Raw genomic sequence first — 19,762 nt, 5'->3', positions numbered from 1 at the left:
AATAAAAAATCCTCAAATATGATGGCACACTTTCGACTAAAGCTTAAATTCTCAAAGTGCAATTTGTTTTTAAGTGGAAGTTTGAGTAACTAATGAAACAAATATTTCTTGCTGCATTACGTCTTATTTTCCATTTAGAAGAAACAATATTTTGATAATTTCATACACTAGAAATAATCTACAAAATACCAATAATCAATAAGTTATCTCTTTGAAAACAAAAAGTCCAATTAATTACATAATTAAAAGTATAAAAAGAAACATGATTGCATATGAACAACAATGAAAGATGATTGCACATAAAACTTTTGCAACAATAACTGCTTACCCTGTAAATAACATATAAATATTTTAATACTCAGTAATCAGAGAAGAGAACATTTCAGCATAACCATGTTTAAAGGGTAATGATGTATCTTTCACAATTAACATTCTTTTGGGAACATAGCAGTGTTGTCTAAAAGGCACAATAATTTCCATCACACATGCTGCTACATGTAAAGCACCGATAACAGGAAATATTGATGATACAGATATGTTACATGACAGCCAACACGTCATTAATTAACAAACTTGAACAGGATAAGATTCTCTCTTCAAGTACATTAACTTTATATATAGACTATCATGAGGTATATAGGTGGTTAAGGAAATTTTACATATGTTCTCTATCAATTACCATACAAAGCACTGTAAGAAATTGGCTGTCCACATTAAAAATACTAGTTTCCTGATAAAATGTGTAAACGATTAATAATTTAATACTTTGCACAAGATGAAATAAATTTTATAATTGTAAGATATAACAGTTTCAAGCACTCCTATTTTAATATTCATATAGTTCGGTCCACATAATGAAAGAATACTGGAATGAACATAAGCAGATGGCTGCTCTGAACAGTTTACAACTATACTGATGTGGTACTAAAAACTGGTAATGTCATATTTTACACACAATAATAATATTTTAATTCACTATTTGATTTTTATAATAAGCACATTCCTTGGTTTTATAACAAATTTCTCATTAGACCCAATGTTTAAATGAAGAAACCTAAACTGTGTTTGGGAAATACAATATAGTCACAACACAGTTGTTTTTAATGTAATGCATTTAGAATATATGAGTCAAAACAAAATAATATGATATGTAATTATATTGATGGAATAATTGCCAAATTATTTTGTCGTCTTGCTGTGTAGATTATTGTAAATGAATTATACTATTATGTACACTCTCGTTCAGATAAAGTTGCACACTTAAAGTATACAACCTTATAAAATGTGCCACTTTATGTGAACAGGAGTGTATGAAATAATTATTCTTGACGCACAGCTGTTCCCCCCAATATTGTTATTTTTTGTGGTGTACACTCCTGTTCACATAAAGTGGCACATTTTATAAGGTTGTATACTTGTAAGTGTGCCACTTTATCTGAACGGGAGTGTACACCACAAAAATAACAATATTGAGGTGAACAGCTGTGCGTCAAAAATAATTATTTCGGTTTTCAATTTGATTGGCAATTTCAAATATTATTGTTGTTTAGCATTGCTTTTCTGACACACTTAGCTAATCACGATGGTAGTCAGAGTTCCTCCACACTCGAGGCACTATTTTTTTTATTTTCCAAAAACAAATAAAATTTGAAATGTCAATCATTCTTTCCCCCTAAAATCTTTCTCGCTAGTAATTTACATTAATAATTGAATTATTCTTCTTTATTAAAGGGTGAGGTTCAGCCTGCTGCTGTTCTGCCACCTACCATTCTTTCAGCATTCATTGGAGTACAGCACCACATGTTGATCTAATGTTTATTTACAAGATCTTTTAACAATTGGCCCTGACGATGCAAACTAGAATGTCATGAAATATCACCAGTTACAGAATCAAGAAATGTGCTGTTTATAATATTCAGTTAAATTGCAAGTAAAAATGTGTTTTCCAGCATAAGCCAATATCTTGCATCAGGAATGTTGAAAGTGATACATGAGGAAACAAGGTTCTGTAAACACTGACTGACATCAGTGACATCTATAGAGAGATTCAGTAGTAAGAAACAGCCATCATGGAAGGCTTGTTCCCAGTAAACCTGTAACAACATTGGTTCCCTTACCTCCTCTGTGATGGCATTTCAAAGCTCGGGATTAGTTTTATCGTACCGTTTCTGGTTTTTAATGGACATGCAAAATATGAAATTGTAATGATTAAGAACACCCAACATGATAAAACCATTTCCAAGTTTTTGACCCTTTCACAGAGCACAATCATTAAAGAGGAAGCACGAGAATCAATGTTGTTGCAGGTGTACTGGAAGCAAACCATCCCGTTCCTTACTACTGAGTCACTGACAGTAAAATCCAATCCTACCTTCCCTTTACGTGGAGATTGATATTCTGCAAGTGCTCAGTAATAATTCAAACAGAAGTGATAAATTTTAATTCACTGTAGTTATTTTCTGCCAATTACTACAGCATAATTTAATCTGCAAATACTTGAGACATCCCATATAACAAACACAATTTCTTAAAAACATCTATTTTTAGAACAAGAAATAGATAATCTTTGCACTAGAAACATTAATAACTTCATTCATAATTGGGCTTAAGTAAATAACAGCTAGTTCACATTGAGCATTTGTGAATAAATGCACTCTTTGGTACAAGAAGGACGAAAGCAAATCAAAACAAAGGTCGAATATGTTCTGTTAGTCACAATAAATGCATTTTTAATAATAACTGAATTAAAATACCAGGAGCAACATTAATTACATAACAAGAGATGCTTTTTTCTGACATGATCAAAGTTAAAAGTATCCTATCAGTTTCCCCCAAGTTTGTGTGTATGTGTGTGTTGACTTAGTAAAGCATAGCCCAGCTTTTTACGTAGAAATTATACACAATACTTTTTTTTTTCTAAAAAAAAAAGGTGCAGCCCACTAATAAACTGCAGTAAACCGTTATTTCTGTGTGTTGTTTCTAACTTATCATTGCAAAGCTGAACCATGCAAAAATATCACTACAATATACTTTTTTCTAAAAAATATAACTTCTGCAAAACTATACACCCTACTTAAAATGGAATGTAGTGTAGAACCCGTAGGCTTCATAAATTGTCATAATTATAAAAAAAAATTGCATGTGACTAGTCAGCCACTTCATAACTAAAGTCAAAGCTCTTTTAACTTCACACTGATTAATTCAGCAGACAACAAATAATTATAACTTACTGAAATGTTATGCAAAAAATCATGGCTCAAATTGAGATATTTTTTATATCATCAGCTTTTTCAGTTATGTAATGAAAAGCAAGCGTATAATGTCTATGTATGAACAGGCAAATATTTTATCCTACCTAAAATAATATCTAAGAACTCTAGTTTTAACTTTCAATACTGATAGGCAAGTATATAAATACTATTGTAGCACTTTTATAATTTCGTTCAGCTAGCTGAGAATCAACATTAATTTTCTGTAATATATGTAACAGGTAATTAAAGTTTTCTGAACTAGCATTCCTGAAGAGGAAGTATTAATTGCCTGTATATTAGGTTCAAATACGAATAAAGTATTTGCTCAACATCAGAAATAAAAAAAAAATGTAGGCTATTCATAATTGCTTTAGTGCTGAAAGCTTTTAAATTAGCATACACATTTCAGTGATAAAATCAAGACAAATATTCTTGTCATTAAGGGGGATTTCACACCACACTGACAAGTAATACACAGCAAATGTCACTTCAGTGTGAAGTCTCCCCAAGATTGATTTGCTTTTAACTAATCGCCTTTAACATAAAAATGGTGAAACATTACTTCTCACACAAATATATTTAATTCCGTGTAACTCTCAACAAAAATTCCTATAAATAAATTTCACTGACCCAGTGCAACAATTCATGACTACAGGTCACTGAAAGTGAAGGTGATTTATATTTACGAGTTACACAGAATTAATTACATTTTTGTAAGAAGTTTTTTGTTATGTTTCACAAAAAATAACACTTGAAAGCGTACACACCAAAGCACGTACTTAATAAGCATCTTGTTTTCATTTAAGTCTTATTCATACTATGGGAATGAGAATGAGAGACGCGGCAATAGATAATATAGGTACTCATGTTTTCCGCGAAGCTGTTTTAAGTAATTTTCTATTAATTTCGGTAGCCATTGCCACCATCCTCGAGGCAGTGGCTACCGAAATTACTTAAACCAGCTTTGCGGAAAATGTGAGTACCTATGTCTTATTGTGGTGAAAGTGGGCACTGAATGAGATTGTTTCCTACATGTGTGTGTGTGTGCTAGGTATGGTAGGTATTGTGACAGCTACAAAAACATAAAAATTGAAATGAACAAGATGCCTATTGATTTGCATGACATCTCCTGATCCCTGATAAACAAATCACTGTGGACACTTACTAAGAATTCCACAAAAGAAATAAAACATTTACAATAAACTTACCCTACAGTAAACGTTTTCAAACCATACCACTCCCATATTTTGAATTTTTGCTCACTAATCTACTGTCATGAGCTAAAGCCTTTAAGTACAGAGAGTTGTAAAAGTCTCCTAATTTCCATATATGTGTGAAAAACAACTACCATGAACACTTCTGTTCACAACCAAAATAAAATTACTGTTGCAAGTGATCTAACAACACTATACTAAAAACTGTGTATGTTTGTGTGTGAAATGTTTACAATTAAAAAAAAAACTGGACAAAATCAAGGTCGTAGCACAGTGACGACACCTGGAAGACAATGTTTTTAAAGTTTAAATAATAGTTTTCACTGACTTCATATATTTTACACTACTTAACACTGTGCTATAACCTTACATGTTTGACATTAATACTTTACATTTATTGACCTGCCTCAATACTGTTAACTCAAATATCTTATTCTACACCCAGCATTTCTAATATGTTGATAGCAAAATAAAGCTGAGCAATATGAAATTTATGATACGTTGGATGTTCATACAGTGTCTTTTCTTATAACTTTCATTCAACGTTTACACTTCATTAAATCCATGTTAGCCAAGTCCGTGATCTTCAAAGAATCCTTGTGGAGTTTCTTCCTATAACAAAAGAAAGATAATCCAAACATAGTATAAATGAAATATTATTAGCTTAGCAAATTGTAGGAGTTACATAACCAACAAAAGATTTTTTTAAAAAAGGGAAGACATGGGAACTTAGTTTTATAAAACGAATCACACAATAGTTTTTCTTGTATGTACGCATTGCTTGCATGATAGAATTATTTTCCTGTAGTTTACGGTTATTGCAAGTTTTAATTTCAAAATTGTTTTTAAATCACCAAGAAGTTTGGAATGTACATTTAATGAATTCAAAATGAGAAACTCGCTACCAGATGTGGAAACCACAGGAATATATAATATAAGTTGTTCATGTTCAAAAGATTATGTGGGACAAACAGCAAGGAAAATGGCAATAAGATGGCACGAACATGATTTGGACATTATAAATCTAAACCCAAGAACAGGTTTGTCAACTCATATCATCGAAGAGAAGCATTTGATTAAAAAGAGAAGGGTTTTAAAAAGATTAACGGGAAACACAGAGTTGAATGTCTGGGAAGCCTCGTTCATTGCAGAAGAACACTGGAATAAATTAAATAATGAAAATGGTAACATAGATCCAGTGTGGAGTTTTCTTTTTCACAAATGGAGTAAGCCACCATCTTTAAAATTTAATGTAACAGAAAACATCAAGAGACTTTGTGAAAACAATGATGAATTTGAATTACCTGATGATATTTGGGATTCATAATTAAAAAAAAAAAAACTAAAAAAAACAAAAAAAAACTGCTTTTTTCACAGTTAAGTTGCTATATTACAACAATGTAACATTGACAACATCCATTATATAACAGATTCTTTTTGTTTAAAAATTACTAACCATTGTTATAACTGTATCTTTAGTCAAAATGAAAATAAATGTCTGATGAAAGGAGCGTGTGTTCTCCTGAAACGTCACAAAGAAAAAACTGTTTTCTTATGCTTGCAATAACCGTAAACTACAGGAAAATAATGAATCACACAAGCATGTATAAACATGCTGAAAAATTATAGAACAGTACACACATGATTCTACTATCAACGTACAGGATATTTCACTTGCAGTACAGTACTGTACTGTAACAAAGTAGTACAGTTAATGTACTGTAATCACAAACCACCAATTGTAAGCACGAACTTTCAACCGAACCACTCTCAGCAGCATCGCAATAGCAGGGCCAAGAACTCAGACTGAAAGCACACATCCGTACAATTGGCATTTAATGGCAGAATCACGCAGATGCACACGTATGCCCACGGAAGGGATAGGTAGATGTCACCATGTCTCTCATAGATCAAGGTATATCCGTAGCATATTTTATTACATTATGACCAATAGTTTGATATTTATACGGGAAAATCAGGGGCCGAGAGTGAGTGAAACACCCTGCTATACATAGAAGATAGAAATTTTATTATATTTGTATTTTTGTTGTTATACATTGCTGTCACCTTTTAGTCAATCGCGATGATGAGGATGAGTGATTACATGAAACTGATGAAAGGACACTTGCGAAAAACTCCCTTGCTCAGACAAGGATTCAAACTTGAGAATTTTAGTGGTGACATTGAAAGTAAAGCACTTACCATGCTCAGCCACAGGGCTTGCTTGGACAAAATATTTTTTTTATCAATTTCAACTACATTCATATATCAGCATAGGGCAGGGGTAACAACATTTTTTTTATGTATTTGCGGGCCAGTAACTACTTGAGTGATTAGTTTACTTACACTAAAACCCTTGAATAGGGGAAAGAGTAAATAGCGTAATACTGACAGAAAATTTAGCTTGAAGATAGCTTATTACTACAAGGTGTTCAAAGGAGATCTTTTAACCCTACAATAATGCCACTTTTAGATAATCTTTTTCATTATTCTCTAACCTGTCCTTTACAAAATAGACATGCTGGTCATTTTGAGAGAACATGCATGCTGCCATCAAAAGAGGCCAAGATTAAATGTTCATTCTATCTGTAGCAGTGCCAAGGGCGGGTCCTTGGGGAGGGTGACAGCCCATCCCAACTGTCAGATTTTTGGATATATCATCATCTCTGATATTTTTAAAGACTGTTTTTAATCACCAAGTGTAACAGACTTGAGAATATTTTTGTACAGTTGGTTTGGATCCGAACCACTGTGTAATATGCCTCAAATTGGGATTGAATCCGAGACTCTGAGAGAATAGGTTATTATTTCTTTTTATCTATTCACTTTACTCCTAATCAGTTCAGTTTGCCATGTCAATGGGTGAAACTGTAATAATGGCATACAATAAAAACCATCTACTCCAGCCCTGGGCCCCTATTTTTGCAAAACTATACCCTAATCTCTAGAAAATGGAAGTCGGCTTGGTTTCTGTCTGAGTACGATATATTGTTCATAATAAAACAGTGCAAATGTGTGTTAGAGTTGATTTTATCAGTGAAATTCGCCCCTACTGGATCTGCCACTGAGCAGCACTCAAGTCTCGTTTGGTGCAATGGATGAAATGAAGTACTCTTTATGTATTTAAACATTATACAACTATATAATGATATAGTTTCCATGTCAAATTAAGTACAATTTTTATACTTGCTTATTATAAATGTTTGGCAACTCATACGACTATCATGTGGTACATAGCTGGTCTTAAATAATGTTAACCCTCATGTTCAGACAATTTTTATTTCTAAAAAGAATGCTATATTACTTACCTTACTGTTGATATTATATTCAGAAGAAAGGATGCAATTATGTTTAACAGGAAAGGTGGATTAAGGATTGGCAGGTTAGCTTAGAAGGAATTCTAAAAGAAAAGAAAGTAACTGATTGTACATTTCAATAAGTTTAACATTCATGTGATGAACTCGTGAATCTGATCTTACTTCAAGATGGTTTATTTCGAAACGCTACATGTCGTCAGCAAAGGTTCAGTTTCATTTGAGGCAATAGGGTATTAATATGATAAACAAAGAAAGTACATGTAAACTATATGTACCATGTTCCTTTCCATTACAGATCATATATCAATATACGTATGCACATTTGTGGAAAGATATACTTGTCCCATAAGTCTACAGCTATTAAGGCTCTAGGGGAAGTACTTTTTCCATGACTGTAAATATACATTTTATCATCTCGGTGAAATCTTGAGTGAGTGAGAGGGGAGAAGGGTAGGTAGATAGGTCTAACTTTTACTGTTGTTTCAAATGTGAGAAGATGCACAATTTTGGAGAAAAGCACATAGCACTAAAATCAGGACAAAACATCACAAAAATAAAAGGCTGTCAAGAGCTGATATTCAATGCGTTTTTACCTTTTGCCCTTGCCTTTTCATCGTTAGTGAGAATGAGATATCCTAGAAACATTAATAGTCCTTTGTGGCCTAACTATGATGTCCCTCCTCCCCCTAGTACAATGTTGAAATGTTCTGACAGAAGGAAGAACATCACAATAAGTGCACAGGTTTCACAGTACCTGAAGAGCATATCTACGAGGAATGAAGAAAGAATGTAAGTACAACATTCTTAGTGGGCAGAAAAGAATTACTATCCACACAAGTACACAAAATAAACAACATTTTACATCAGTAAACTAGCGGAGAATATGAAATCCATATTTTTCTAATTTTACGTCACTTTTCTGCCATTTTTGGCAGATTACAATGATGGATGAAATGTCGAGGGGCACTCACAATATCGCTGGGATACTTGGAATTTCATGGGAAGATCTTGAGTTGGATGACATCACACATTTTTGTCTTTTAAACAACTATTGTGTGTGTGACACTGCAAGACGTGGCAGGACTTTCTACTTGCTTCTTTTAGCTTGAAGATGTGGAACATCGTCTTTTGTGGTTTTATGTAAAAAAAATTATTTTCATTGAATTATGAAACCAAGCCCTAACTTTTTAGTCCAGACCAAAGACACTCGTAATTGCCATGGTAACAGCCCTTACAAGATAAGTATATGCAGGTTAGTCACTATCCTGACATTATCAGTGATAGGTAAATTACAGAAATTAAGATTAAAGAACAATAAACATTTGTCCAAGAGAAAAGATAATTAATAACAATAAATGTCAGTGCAATGGGAAAGGACGTCTCAATTGCCCCTCCAAAGAAAAATCAAAATCGACGACGAAGTGGAAAACTTTCAACAGTCTAGGAAATTTTGGTTTCATTCTCTGGAAAACAGTTTACAATTCTTGATGTATTTAGTTCACAAGGTCTTATACTGTTTATATTTATAAACAAACAAAACTTATTATCATCTTTTGTATTTGTATTTAGCATCGCTTTTCTGGCATTTTTGGCTAATTGCAACCATGGGGATGAGTGATGATATGAGGAAATTGATACACACACTCAAAGAACTCCCATGTCCAGGCCATGATTCGAACCTAGGAAACCTGATGTTGTAGAACACTCTGCATATTACCATCTTTCATATTTCATTACACAAATTATCAAAATTTCAGTAGATGCAATGTAACTCAAGCTTAATAATAAGCATAAAGGTACACTAACAATACTACTATTATTCTCCCTCTATGATTAACTGATTTAGTTTATTTTTCTTTGCTTTTATGCCACTTTTGGCTAATTGCGAAGGTGACGTGACAAGACGAGCCCCTTGGAGGATTATACTGGTTGCGAGTCCATACGCCAAAGCCTCGCAACTCTGCAAAATGCGGTCCAGGGTGGAAGGAAGGACGACATTTGGGTGCCTTTGAAAAGAGTCATCCCTTTCAAACCCATTCTCCCTCTAGCTCAACACATTTCAATGGAAGATCAACAAGAATCTCTGAGTTGCCACCTCCTTACACATGTTACATACAGATCATGTGGTTTTAATTTCCAATATACTTGCATTTATTTCCAGTGTTAAAAAAATTCTCTGCAACTGTCTTAACTGAAACAGCATCGTATAAAGCATTCAGCTAGAGCTGCTGTGAAGCAATGGTGCAGAATTCTGATGAATTTGATTTGGAATTAAAATAACCTGGTTTAAGTGTGCAGCCTTTCTATTGTTCTAAATGCCAGAATCCCTTTTTCAATATTGCATTCCTCTTCCAAAGTTTTGAAAATCATGCAACCCCCCTATCACTTGAATCTTGGAAGATATATTTACACCAGAATTTTGCATTATAAAGCATCAATATTTAAATGTTTTAGATTGCCAGTTCGCTCCACCCAGGAATTATGGAAATTAATTAATGGCTGCCAGAATGTTATTTTTGGAGAAAAAAAGGGAACATGAAACTATTAAAGGGGATATTTTTTATATATATAACTGGTGCCATGCTTATTGGTGACTTGCAACCATATGGGGTCATACAGAGCACTTAATGGACTTAAGAATAGCAATTCTTTGTGCAAAGAGATATTTTAGTGGCATATAAGCTTGATTAACAGTCCAGAATTTTGTCAAATCTGTGTTTAGTTAATGGACTGGTGATGTCACATAGGAGTGTTCTGTCTCTGCAATGGCACTGTTTAAGGTGCAGAGAGAAAGCTTTATTATTTTTTTAACCTCTTCCTTTAGTATGTACATTACGGATGACTAGAGGCACATATTTTTGGTAAATAAAAAAGCAAAATTTCGGTACAAGAACGGAGTCAATTTCGGGTTCAAAAGCGGTAAATAAAATCATGCAACCCCCCTATCACTTGAATCTTGGAAGATATATTTACACCAGAATTTTGCATTATAAAGCATCAATATTTAAATGTTTTAGATTGCCAGTTCGCTCCACCCAGGAATTATGGAAATTAATTAATGGCTGCCAGAATGTTATTTTTGGAGAAAAAAAGGGAACATGAAACTATTAAAGGGGATATTTTTTATATATATAACTGGTGCCATGCTTATTGGTGACTTGCAACCATATGGGGTCATACAGAGCACTTAATGGACTTAAGAATAGCAATTCTTTGTGCAAAGAGATATTTTAGTGGCATATAAGCTTGATTAACAGTCCAGAATTTTGTCAAATCTGTGTTTAGTTAATGGACTGGTGATGTCACATAGGAGTGTTCTGTCTCTGCAATGGCACTGTTTAAGGTGCAGAGAGAAAGCTTTATTATTTTTTTAACCTCTTCCTTTAGTATGTACATTACGGATGACTTAATGGACTTAAGAATAGCAATTCTTTGTGCAAAGAGATATTTTAGTGGCATATAAGCTTGATTAACAGTCCAGAATTTTGTCAAATCTGTGTTTAGTTAATGGACTGGTGATGTCACATAGGAGTGTTCTGTCTCTGCAATGGCACTGTTTAAGGTGCAGAGAGAAAGCTTTATTATTTTTTTAACCTCTTCCTTTAGTATGTACATTACGGATGACTAGAGGCACATATTTTTGGTAAATAAAAAAGCAAAATTTCGGTACAAGAACGGAGTCAATTTCGGGTTCAAAAGCGGTAAATAAAATCATGCAACCCCCCTATCACTTGAATCTTGGAAGATATATTTACACCAGAATTTTGCATTATAAAGCATCAATATTTAAATGTTTTAGATTGCCAGTTCGCTCCACCCAGGAATTATGGAAATTAATTAATGGCTGCCAGAATGTTATTTTTGGAGAAAAAAAGGGAACATGAAACTATTAAAGGGGATATTTTTTATATATATAACTGGTGCCATGCTTATTGGTGACTTGCAACCATATGGGGTCATACAGAGCACTTAATGGACTTAAGAATAGCAATTCTTTGTGCAAAGAGATATTTTAGTGGCATATAAGCTTGATTAACAGTCCAGAATTTTGTCAAATCTGTGTTTAGTTAATGGACTGGTGATGTCACATAGGAGTGTTCTGTCTCTGCAATGGCACTGTTTAAGGTGCAGAGAGAAAGCTTTATTATTTTTTTAACCTCTTCCTTTAGTATGTACATTACGGATGACTAGAGGCACATATTTTTGGTAAATAAAAAAGCAAAATTTCGGTACAAGAACGGAGTCAATTTCGGGTTCAAAAGCGGTAAATAAAATGAAATATCGGTGTTATAGCGGTGAAAAATTGGATGAAAAGTGGTATATAAAAAGACATTTTGGTTTTAAAATTGTGAATATAATCCTAAATTTGATTTTAAAACTACACTTATTCCACAGAATTAACATTTCACTTCTAATAGCACATTTATGTAGTTATAAGAGTATTAAGTTTATTTCTGTGTAAAGGAGTCCATTTTTGTTTCTCCAATATTAACAGCAGAATTAATCAATTTTCCGGGAATTGCATAACTCACAGGATACTTCAGACTTCAGAAAGTGTTGCGTCGGTATATAAATGGTAAATTTCGTGTTTAAGAGTTAATTTCGCTTTTTGCAGTTCATTTCGCATTATTTCGTGACAAAACATGGTCACAAAATGCATCTCACACCTTTCAAAAACATGAAAAATTGACACTACAATGTGTTTTTTCAAATTTCGTTTTTTCGTCAAAAACGAAATATGCATGCCCCTACGGATGACAGATTTATCAGTAATATATAAATATCGGCAAATATAGGGATAATGGTGTATCACTAAAATTACTGATTCTTTACTGATGCATTATATATCTAAATCGTCAGTAATTGAGTGCAAAATTCTGTTATTTTGTTACCATATGGCTGTTCTTGTAAAATGAATGTCTTAAATATGGATGATGGTTAATAAGAATATTAATATCTTGGTCTGCCTCTGTATGGGCCCCCTCATTTTGCTACAACAAATTTCCTAACTTATTGAGATATTAAATAAGTTTCCAGATCATTCTGTAGAATTATTACCTTACTTTAATGCTGCTTGCTGTATATCCTGAAAGCTGTGGATCTAGTTGCAGGAAAAAAACATATTTTTAAGTATTTCTTATTACAAACATAGTGTTTTTAAATATATGAACAATCCATGTTCATTGCAAGTTCAATAATCATTTAACATTCCCAGACATTTCTAGGTGTTTGAATATTTTTGTGGAATTCCCTGATCTTCTTAGGTTTTTCAGGTCAGTGGGAACCCTAAGTGTCAACGTCTTCATGAACCAGTGGTGTTTACATATTGTCTAGAAGTAATAAGTTTTAACAGACGATCATGCAAGGAATGATAATCTCAACTAGAATAAACATGTTCTTATACTGGCATTATAAAATATTTACTTCATATAAGGTATACATAAATTTTGTATATTGCTGTTGTGAATGTCATGGATATATTTTTCTTTACATGAAATATAGAAGGAATATTTCGTATCACAACCAAATGACAACATATGAGGCAAAGCACCTCCGTCTGTTGCCAGAAAAGCAAAATAGGATAATCTAACCTCAAAGAAAGCTGTTACTTCTAATATAGTCATTTGTATTATTAAAATATACAACTATTACTACATATTGACCTGTACACACAATATACAAACTACTGTAGCACAATATAAACAAGAGTAAAGAAATGCATCCGTTCTGAATTAATGTTGTGCTCCTAAACAAATATATTAAGAGTCTAACTACACATACAATTATATTCATTGCATCTTCAATAACTACACAGTACTAAACCACTTTTAAAATCTTGTCCAAACTTTCACAAATACCATGTTTGTATTTGCGAGGAACATATGGATTAACATGCAAGAAATCAGATTTTAAAGTTCGAAAATGAATATGAATAATTCCAGTCCTGGAATATACAAATGTAATGTCTACAAAACAAAGGACAAGATTTTAAGGCCTTTAGTGTTGTTTATTTATTGAAGATACAATTAATATGTTCATTGCACCACATGGTGTTATAATGTATCTTAAAAACTGTATGAATAGAATGTTGAATCCAACAATATAAATAGTAGTTACATACAACAAAATTCCATCCTTAGAAAATGTGCTGGAAATCCTGTTGTCTTAACATATGTAAAACGGTTGTATTGACATAAAGCACCACCACTGTTTTAACATTTCTAACAATGCATTCCAAATATATATATAGTGCATGTAGTAAACTTTACTATGCCTATTTGTATGTTTTAACATTAGTCCAACTTTAATGTTAAAAAAACCCACTAAGATTCCAATGAGTGAGTTCGTTATTACTACTGTCAAACACCAATGAAATAAGAGACATTCAACTCAATACTGTCCTACTGACTGTGTTAACCAAGGAGCCATTAACAAATATAGAGAATTATGAAAACTTCACATTGAAGCAAGCAGTCATAATGAACATGAACACTTCTATCTACAGAGCTATGCAAATATCAGATGACCCTTTCAAAAGTCAAGCAGTGGAGCAAAATATTAAAAAAAATATGGAAACAAACCTTCATTTAAAAAAGTCACTAATTTCTCTTATTAATTAGTAGTAATAAGTAGCTACCGAATTTAAAGGCAGACTAACAAACAATTGAACGTGAATAATTTATTTGCTAAGTTATAATTCCTGTGCTTTTTCCATTGTGCACAAACACACATGCATGTAACCCTCCCACACACACACATGTACACACACTATATTAGCTTGCTAGTGGCTGCACCAAACAGTTACAAACAGCAAGTTTTCAAGCAAGAAAAAAATATTAATCAAGACTAACAGATACAATACAATTAGTCTGTTTCAAATTACTACAACTATCATATTTGTAGCTGAGTGCTTGCATGATTGCATCTGAAAGCTACCAAGAAGGTATGTTGCCTAAACCCACCAAATGTTTCAATGAACTTTAATTTTGAATGATCACAAGGATTCAAATTTGATTTTAGAGTGTTGAAAATAGATTCCTACTGTAATGACCATATTGGATAAACACATTGGTGAGAGCACATTACTTTGACGAGAATTATTTTATTACAGTTTGTGCAGAGGGCATATAACAAAATTCTATTGTCATGACCGTAAAAATAAGGTTTTAATATAACTTTCTCACACTATGCAATGCCCAGGCAGACCCGTAGTTTTCACATGGCACAAATGTATTAATATAAAATGCACACATATATATCTTAAGTTGTAGACTTATGAAATGGGTCACCAATATTCTGGAAAAAATCAGACATATAATAGTTCAGAACTTTAAGAGCATCCTGACTATTTGTTATTGCACTACATTTTTTTCAGAAGTTCTAAATTGCTCCAAAAGATAAGAAACGAATGATCACTACAGACACATGTACACTGGTATCGACTTGTGCATCCTTTCAAACTCGTTCAAATTTCCTCCCGTGAAAATTTCGTTCAGCTAACTGGATCTGGAAGACTTCTACAGAAGACCAATTTCCCTTAGGGCACCTTCCACTGCTTCATCCTTTGAAAAGGAGAGAAAATTTTTCTTGTACTTTTACAATGCCTCTTGCAGCAAAGAATTAAAGATGTCAAAAAACATGCAAGATCAAATGATTAAATTGCAAGAAGACCACTGAACTCTACTGGGGGCGCCAACATCCAGATGACTGGTGAATGCTAATCAAATGAGGCTAGAGGAAGTTCTATTCTTGAAGTTGCAAGTACGAAATTCTGTCACAACCAGCCAAATCTTCATGAATTATTTACGATGCATGAATCTTTTGAAGTGATTTCCACAGACACCACGGTAATACTGTATAAAGCCAAACCACCATCTTTTTGTCCAATTTCCGTAGAACATTCATACTGCTAGGTACTGGCAATGATGATGGATGATGATGAAACAACAATCATGAAAGTCAATATCTTAACTGGGATTAAAATATAGGGGCCTCATTTCATTCTGCCATGTCCATGAACAGAGATGCACACACTCGCAAGGATACGAGAGGTAAAACATTGGAATGTAAGAGGTATCCTATCTGTTTTACCCACTATTAAAGATATGGATGAATATAAAAAGCACTGCATGCAATAAAAGACACTTTAACATTTCTAAACAGCTGCCCTATGATTTCTAGTTCAGCAGCGGTACAATGGGGATGGGAGGAAGGGCAACACCTTCAGCAAACAAAAAACTAGAAAAATAAATGCCCTTTTTGCCTAAATATGCATTTTTGTATGATATTTAGTGGTGTGAAGGTGTAAAGAGGGTGCAATAGGCCTTTAAGGGTCAAGGTCTGCCAGAGCAGCTTTTCGTTTGGTGATGCATCCTGGCTTTCATCACCAGCCCCTGCTAGTTCTTATTTTCAAGTAACGTACAAGTTGTTCTTGCGGTACTGGGTCAACAGCAAACCTTTGGGGGCAACCACTTGGAATCAAACCTGGGACTGTTTGCAAAAAAGGCGAGAGCACTTTGGCTACATGGGAACCCCTTTTTAAATGTGATTGGCCCTCCAAAAAATATTCCCAACTCTGTTATCTGCCTCCCTGAGCATTTACTCTGGTGCTGTCGTGTCCTCATAAAATGACAGCGCAGTACCCTGCAGACGTTACGGAGGAGTAGTGTGAATTATTGAACCGTAAGATGTATTATATTGTGTGCTGTGCTTCCTAAGTTCATCCTCGACTTTGATGATAGGTAACAACAGGTTCTACCTGGCAGGTTACGTCAGAAGATATTAGAGACAACTTAAGAAAGAGTGTGGATGACCACTCTGAATACCATTTGCATCTGGATGGCCCCAGGTGCTATTATGCACACCAAGTCTGCCATGAAAGCAATGTTTTCAAACCAATTTGGAGATTGGTTAGTATTGTTTATATCCTGACAGTTTTTTACTATGAGAAGATAACTACATGGGATATAAAAGCAAAGTAAACTATGTGAAGAAGGCCTACATTTAATTATCTACTACTATGCATAATTATAAATATCCCAAAGTAAAGGGTCCTCGTGATCCAATAGCCTGTGGTGCAAAAATGAAAACACTTCAAGGACATCCCAAACTGAACACTGAACAGATACATTTTATGTTACATTGGAAATCGGTTGCTTGTAGCTTGACTATCAAGGGTTCTGTTTTAGAGCAAAGGACAATTTCATACACCAGTCATCTGAATGATACAGCAAAGTAATATGTTCAGTAGTCTCCGTTGTATAACTTTGTAATCCATAGCATGTTAAAGTTGCACTTCTACATATCTATCTACAACTAATGAACTAAAATATCCACATTAGTGGGTATAACTTGAAAAATACAACAACAGACTGATATTTGTAGGGCAATAAAAAAAATACAAGATCTCCCATTAATATTTTATTATTTAATGTATTATCACCTGGTGAAATCCAGAAGGAGGTGGCTCAAAATGGTCACAAGTAAAGGTTCTGGGCTTCACTATAAATATATAATCACCTTAGAGCCATCTAAATACAAAAGGGTTCAGAGTAGATAGCAAACAAGTACTACTACTACAACACCTTAAACAAAACAATGTCAACTCAAGGCAAAATCCTATTGACTCTGAATGAAATAACGTTATATAAAAAAAGGAAAAATGGGTGCACTTTTGAGTCTGTGTAAAGAAAATTGAATTGCTTTCATCATATCTTTTAGCTTTTATTACTTTGAAAGATACGCAGTAGGTACCAAGGTGTTTACACTTTTGTTTTTTTTAAAAAAACCTAACATTTTCAAGACCAGAACATTTGGGCAATCAGTGCACATGAAGATCTGTCTAAAACGGACGCTACACGTAGGAAATGATAACACACAGATTTGTAGAAAACTTGAAGAAAGGTTTCAAAGCAATCCAAATTGTAACCTTTATTTGGTAGAAATTTCAGTGAAAAATGTGTGCCCGGCCATGAGTCGAATCCAGTTTTCTCAAATACCAAACAATTACTCAACACTGAACTACCATGCCAGCCCTGGTTTCTTGCTGCCTCTGTTTTCTATGTGGAATTTTCTCTGTCAATGCTACTGCAAAGGGATCTGTTTCCATTGAAAAATTGATGGCATAAACAGTACATAGTTTCTCTCCGAACGGAGTTTTATACTACCTTACGATTTGCTCCACACAGATGAACCATGTAGAAACGGTGAGAACTGGGATGTGTTGTTGTGTACAGAGAATCCCAGCTTGGACTTCGGTGTCCTTTGCGAGTGTCATGAATTTCATCACTAGCCAAAAGTGGAAAACAATGCGAATGCTCAATAAAAATACAGAAATCATCCACTGTTGCCAAAAATTTTTAGGATTTTCTATTGTACTAGGTCTCCTACTACATAAACATTGATTGTAACAGAAAAAAAATATTCCTTGAGTTTTCCAGGTTTGCGAGACTGGTAGACACCCTGCCATATGTAATACAGTAGATTATCTGACCTTCACTTATCCGATATTCCGTATTATCCGACATACCACCGAAAAAAAAAAAATTATCAATCATCGTAGGATGATGATCAGTATGAAATAACTGATGAAGAAATTGTCGCTCTTGTCAATTGCGAAGACAACGAAATTGAAGATTCAAATGAAGCACCAACTATTGAGCCTCACAGAATTTCACGTAACGATGGAGTTAAGGCTCTAGAAACTGCAATTAAATACATTGAGCAACAAGAAGCTACAGGAATCTACATAATGATGCTGCAAAGCTGGCGAGACTTGGCAGCGAAGAAACGGCAATCGTCAGGAAAGCAGACTACGATCAAAAATTTCTTTCACTCATCACAGGACTGAACTTTTGAAGTACTGTACGTACATACTGTGTTTAACTTCAGACAATTCTGTAACTGTAACTTCATTTTTCCAGGGTTTTTTTGTATTGTTGTAAAACATGATTACTGTGTTACGTTCGTAATGTGTACAATTATAACATTAGTTTGATGTTTAATAGGCTTTTTCTTAACACCTATTATCAGACATTTTCGCTTATCCGACGTTCTGCCTGCCCGTTTATGTCTGATAAGCGAGACTCTACTGTATATCAATTTAATCTCTTTACTAAAAATAGGTTGAGATAAGGAAGTGAGGCACCCACAGCAATTTTACTGGTTTACCTACTATGCCATTTCAAAATAAAGTATTCTGAAGAATTAAGTTTAAAGTGTTGATGAATACAGCAACAATTTCTATTTTCTTTATTTTGCATTGAACTTCTATCTATTTTGGTTAATGATTAAATAAATGAAACTGACGAAGGGACGTTCACAACAGAATATCCACATCCAGACCAAGATGTGAATTTTGAAGTGTTGGGATGGTGAGGTAATGAGTCCAGAGATCAGCCAATTGAATAACAGTGTGATATTACGCTCGTCTGCCCTGCTAGGGAGGGTTAAAAACGTTAACACGTTCCCTGCCTGGGGCCAAGGCATTTGCCATCCCATCCGGGGCAACCGCTTACATTGAGAGGTAAAAAATACCGTAGGACAAGGTCTCCTCCTTTTCATGGAACTACCCCCTGTTTCTTCTGCCATGATAGCAATCCCACAAGACTCTGTTACTCATGAATCGGTTGAGAGATTTCACACTCTCGCCTCGCTCATTGTCTCCCATCAGGGCCTCTCATGATGCTAGAGTACACCTGCTCACTCTGCAGGTGCATACGAGAGCACTCTCCCTCAAATACAACAGATTGCCCAGGCCTGTGTTAAGGCTCGGAAATTATAATGACTGTAAATTCACGAGCTTCGGTAACATTTTTACATCCTTGTTATAATTTATGCAGCGCTGTGGTGTCCTGTGTACATTCCTGAATGTGTTTATAAACTTAGAGGGTTGAACATTTCTTTTGCGAAAAATCAATTATGAATACACGCACAGATTACATAAGGAAAATAGTAACCACACAAGTAATGACATGTTAAT

At 34.1% G+C, this 19,762-nt stretch overlaps 1 protein-coding gene across 4 annotated transcripts in view; it reads right to left on the bottom strand.

Annotated features, from left to right (window-relative positions):
* Positions 1-110: 110 nt before the first annotated feature.
* The window catches only part of AP-1sigma (AP-1 complex subunit sigma-2), a 51,265-nt gene continuing 31,613 nt past the window's right edge, over positions 111-19,762 (bottom strand). For 2 of the 4 annotated variants that reach the window (XM_083115296.1, XM_083115294.1), the window contains exon 5: positions 13,170-15,344. In XM_083115296.1, the coding sequence (XP_082971422.1) occupies positions 15,300-15,344 (45 nt within the window). In that variant the 3' untranslated portion in view covers positions 13,170-15,299. Of the gene's footprint in view, positions 5,078-7,786; positions 7,866-13,169; positions 15,345-19,762 lie in introns of those variants that run through there. The other 2 variants (XM_083115295.1, XM_083115297.1) reach the window with 2 other exon arrangements.

Source organism: Lepisma saccharinum, chromosome 30 (genome assembly GCF_977018435.1).
Source record: "Lepisma saccharinum chromosome 30, izLepSacc3.1, whole genome shotgun sequence".
Lineage (NCBI taxonomy): Eukaryota > Metazoa > Arthropoda > Insecta > Zygentoma > Lepismatidae > Lepisma > Lepisma saccharinum.
Note: the sequence above shows the minus strand (reverse complement) of the source record. Positions and strands in the feature narration are given on the sequence as shown.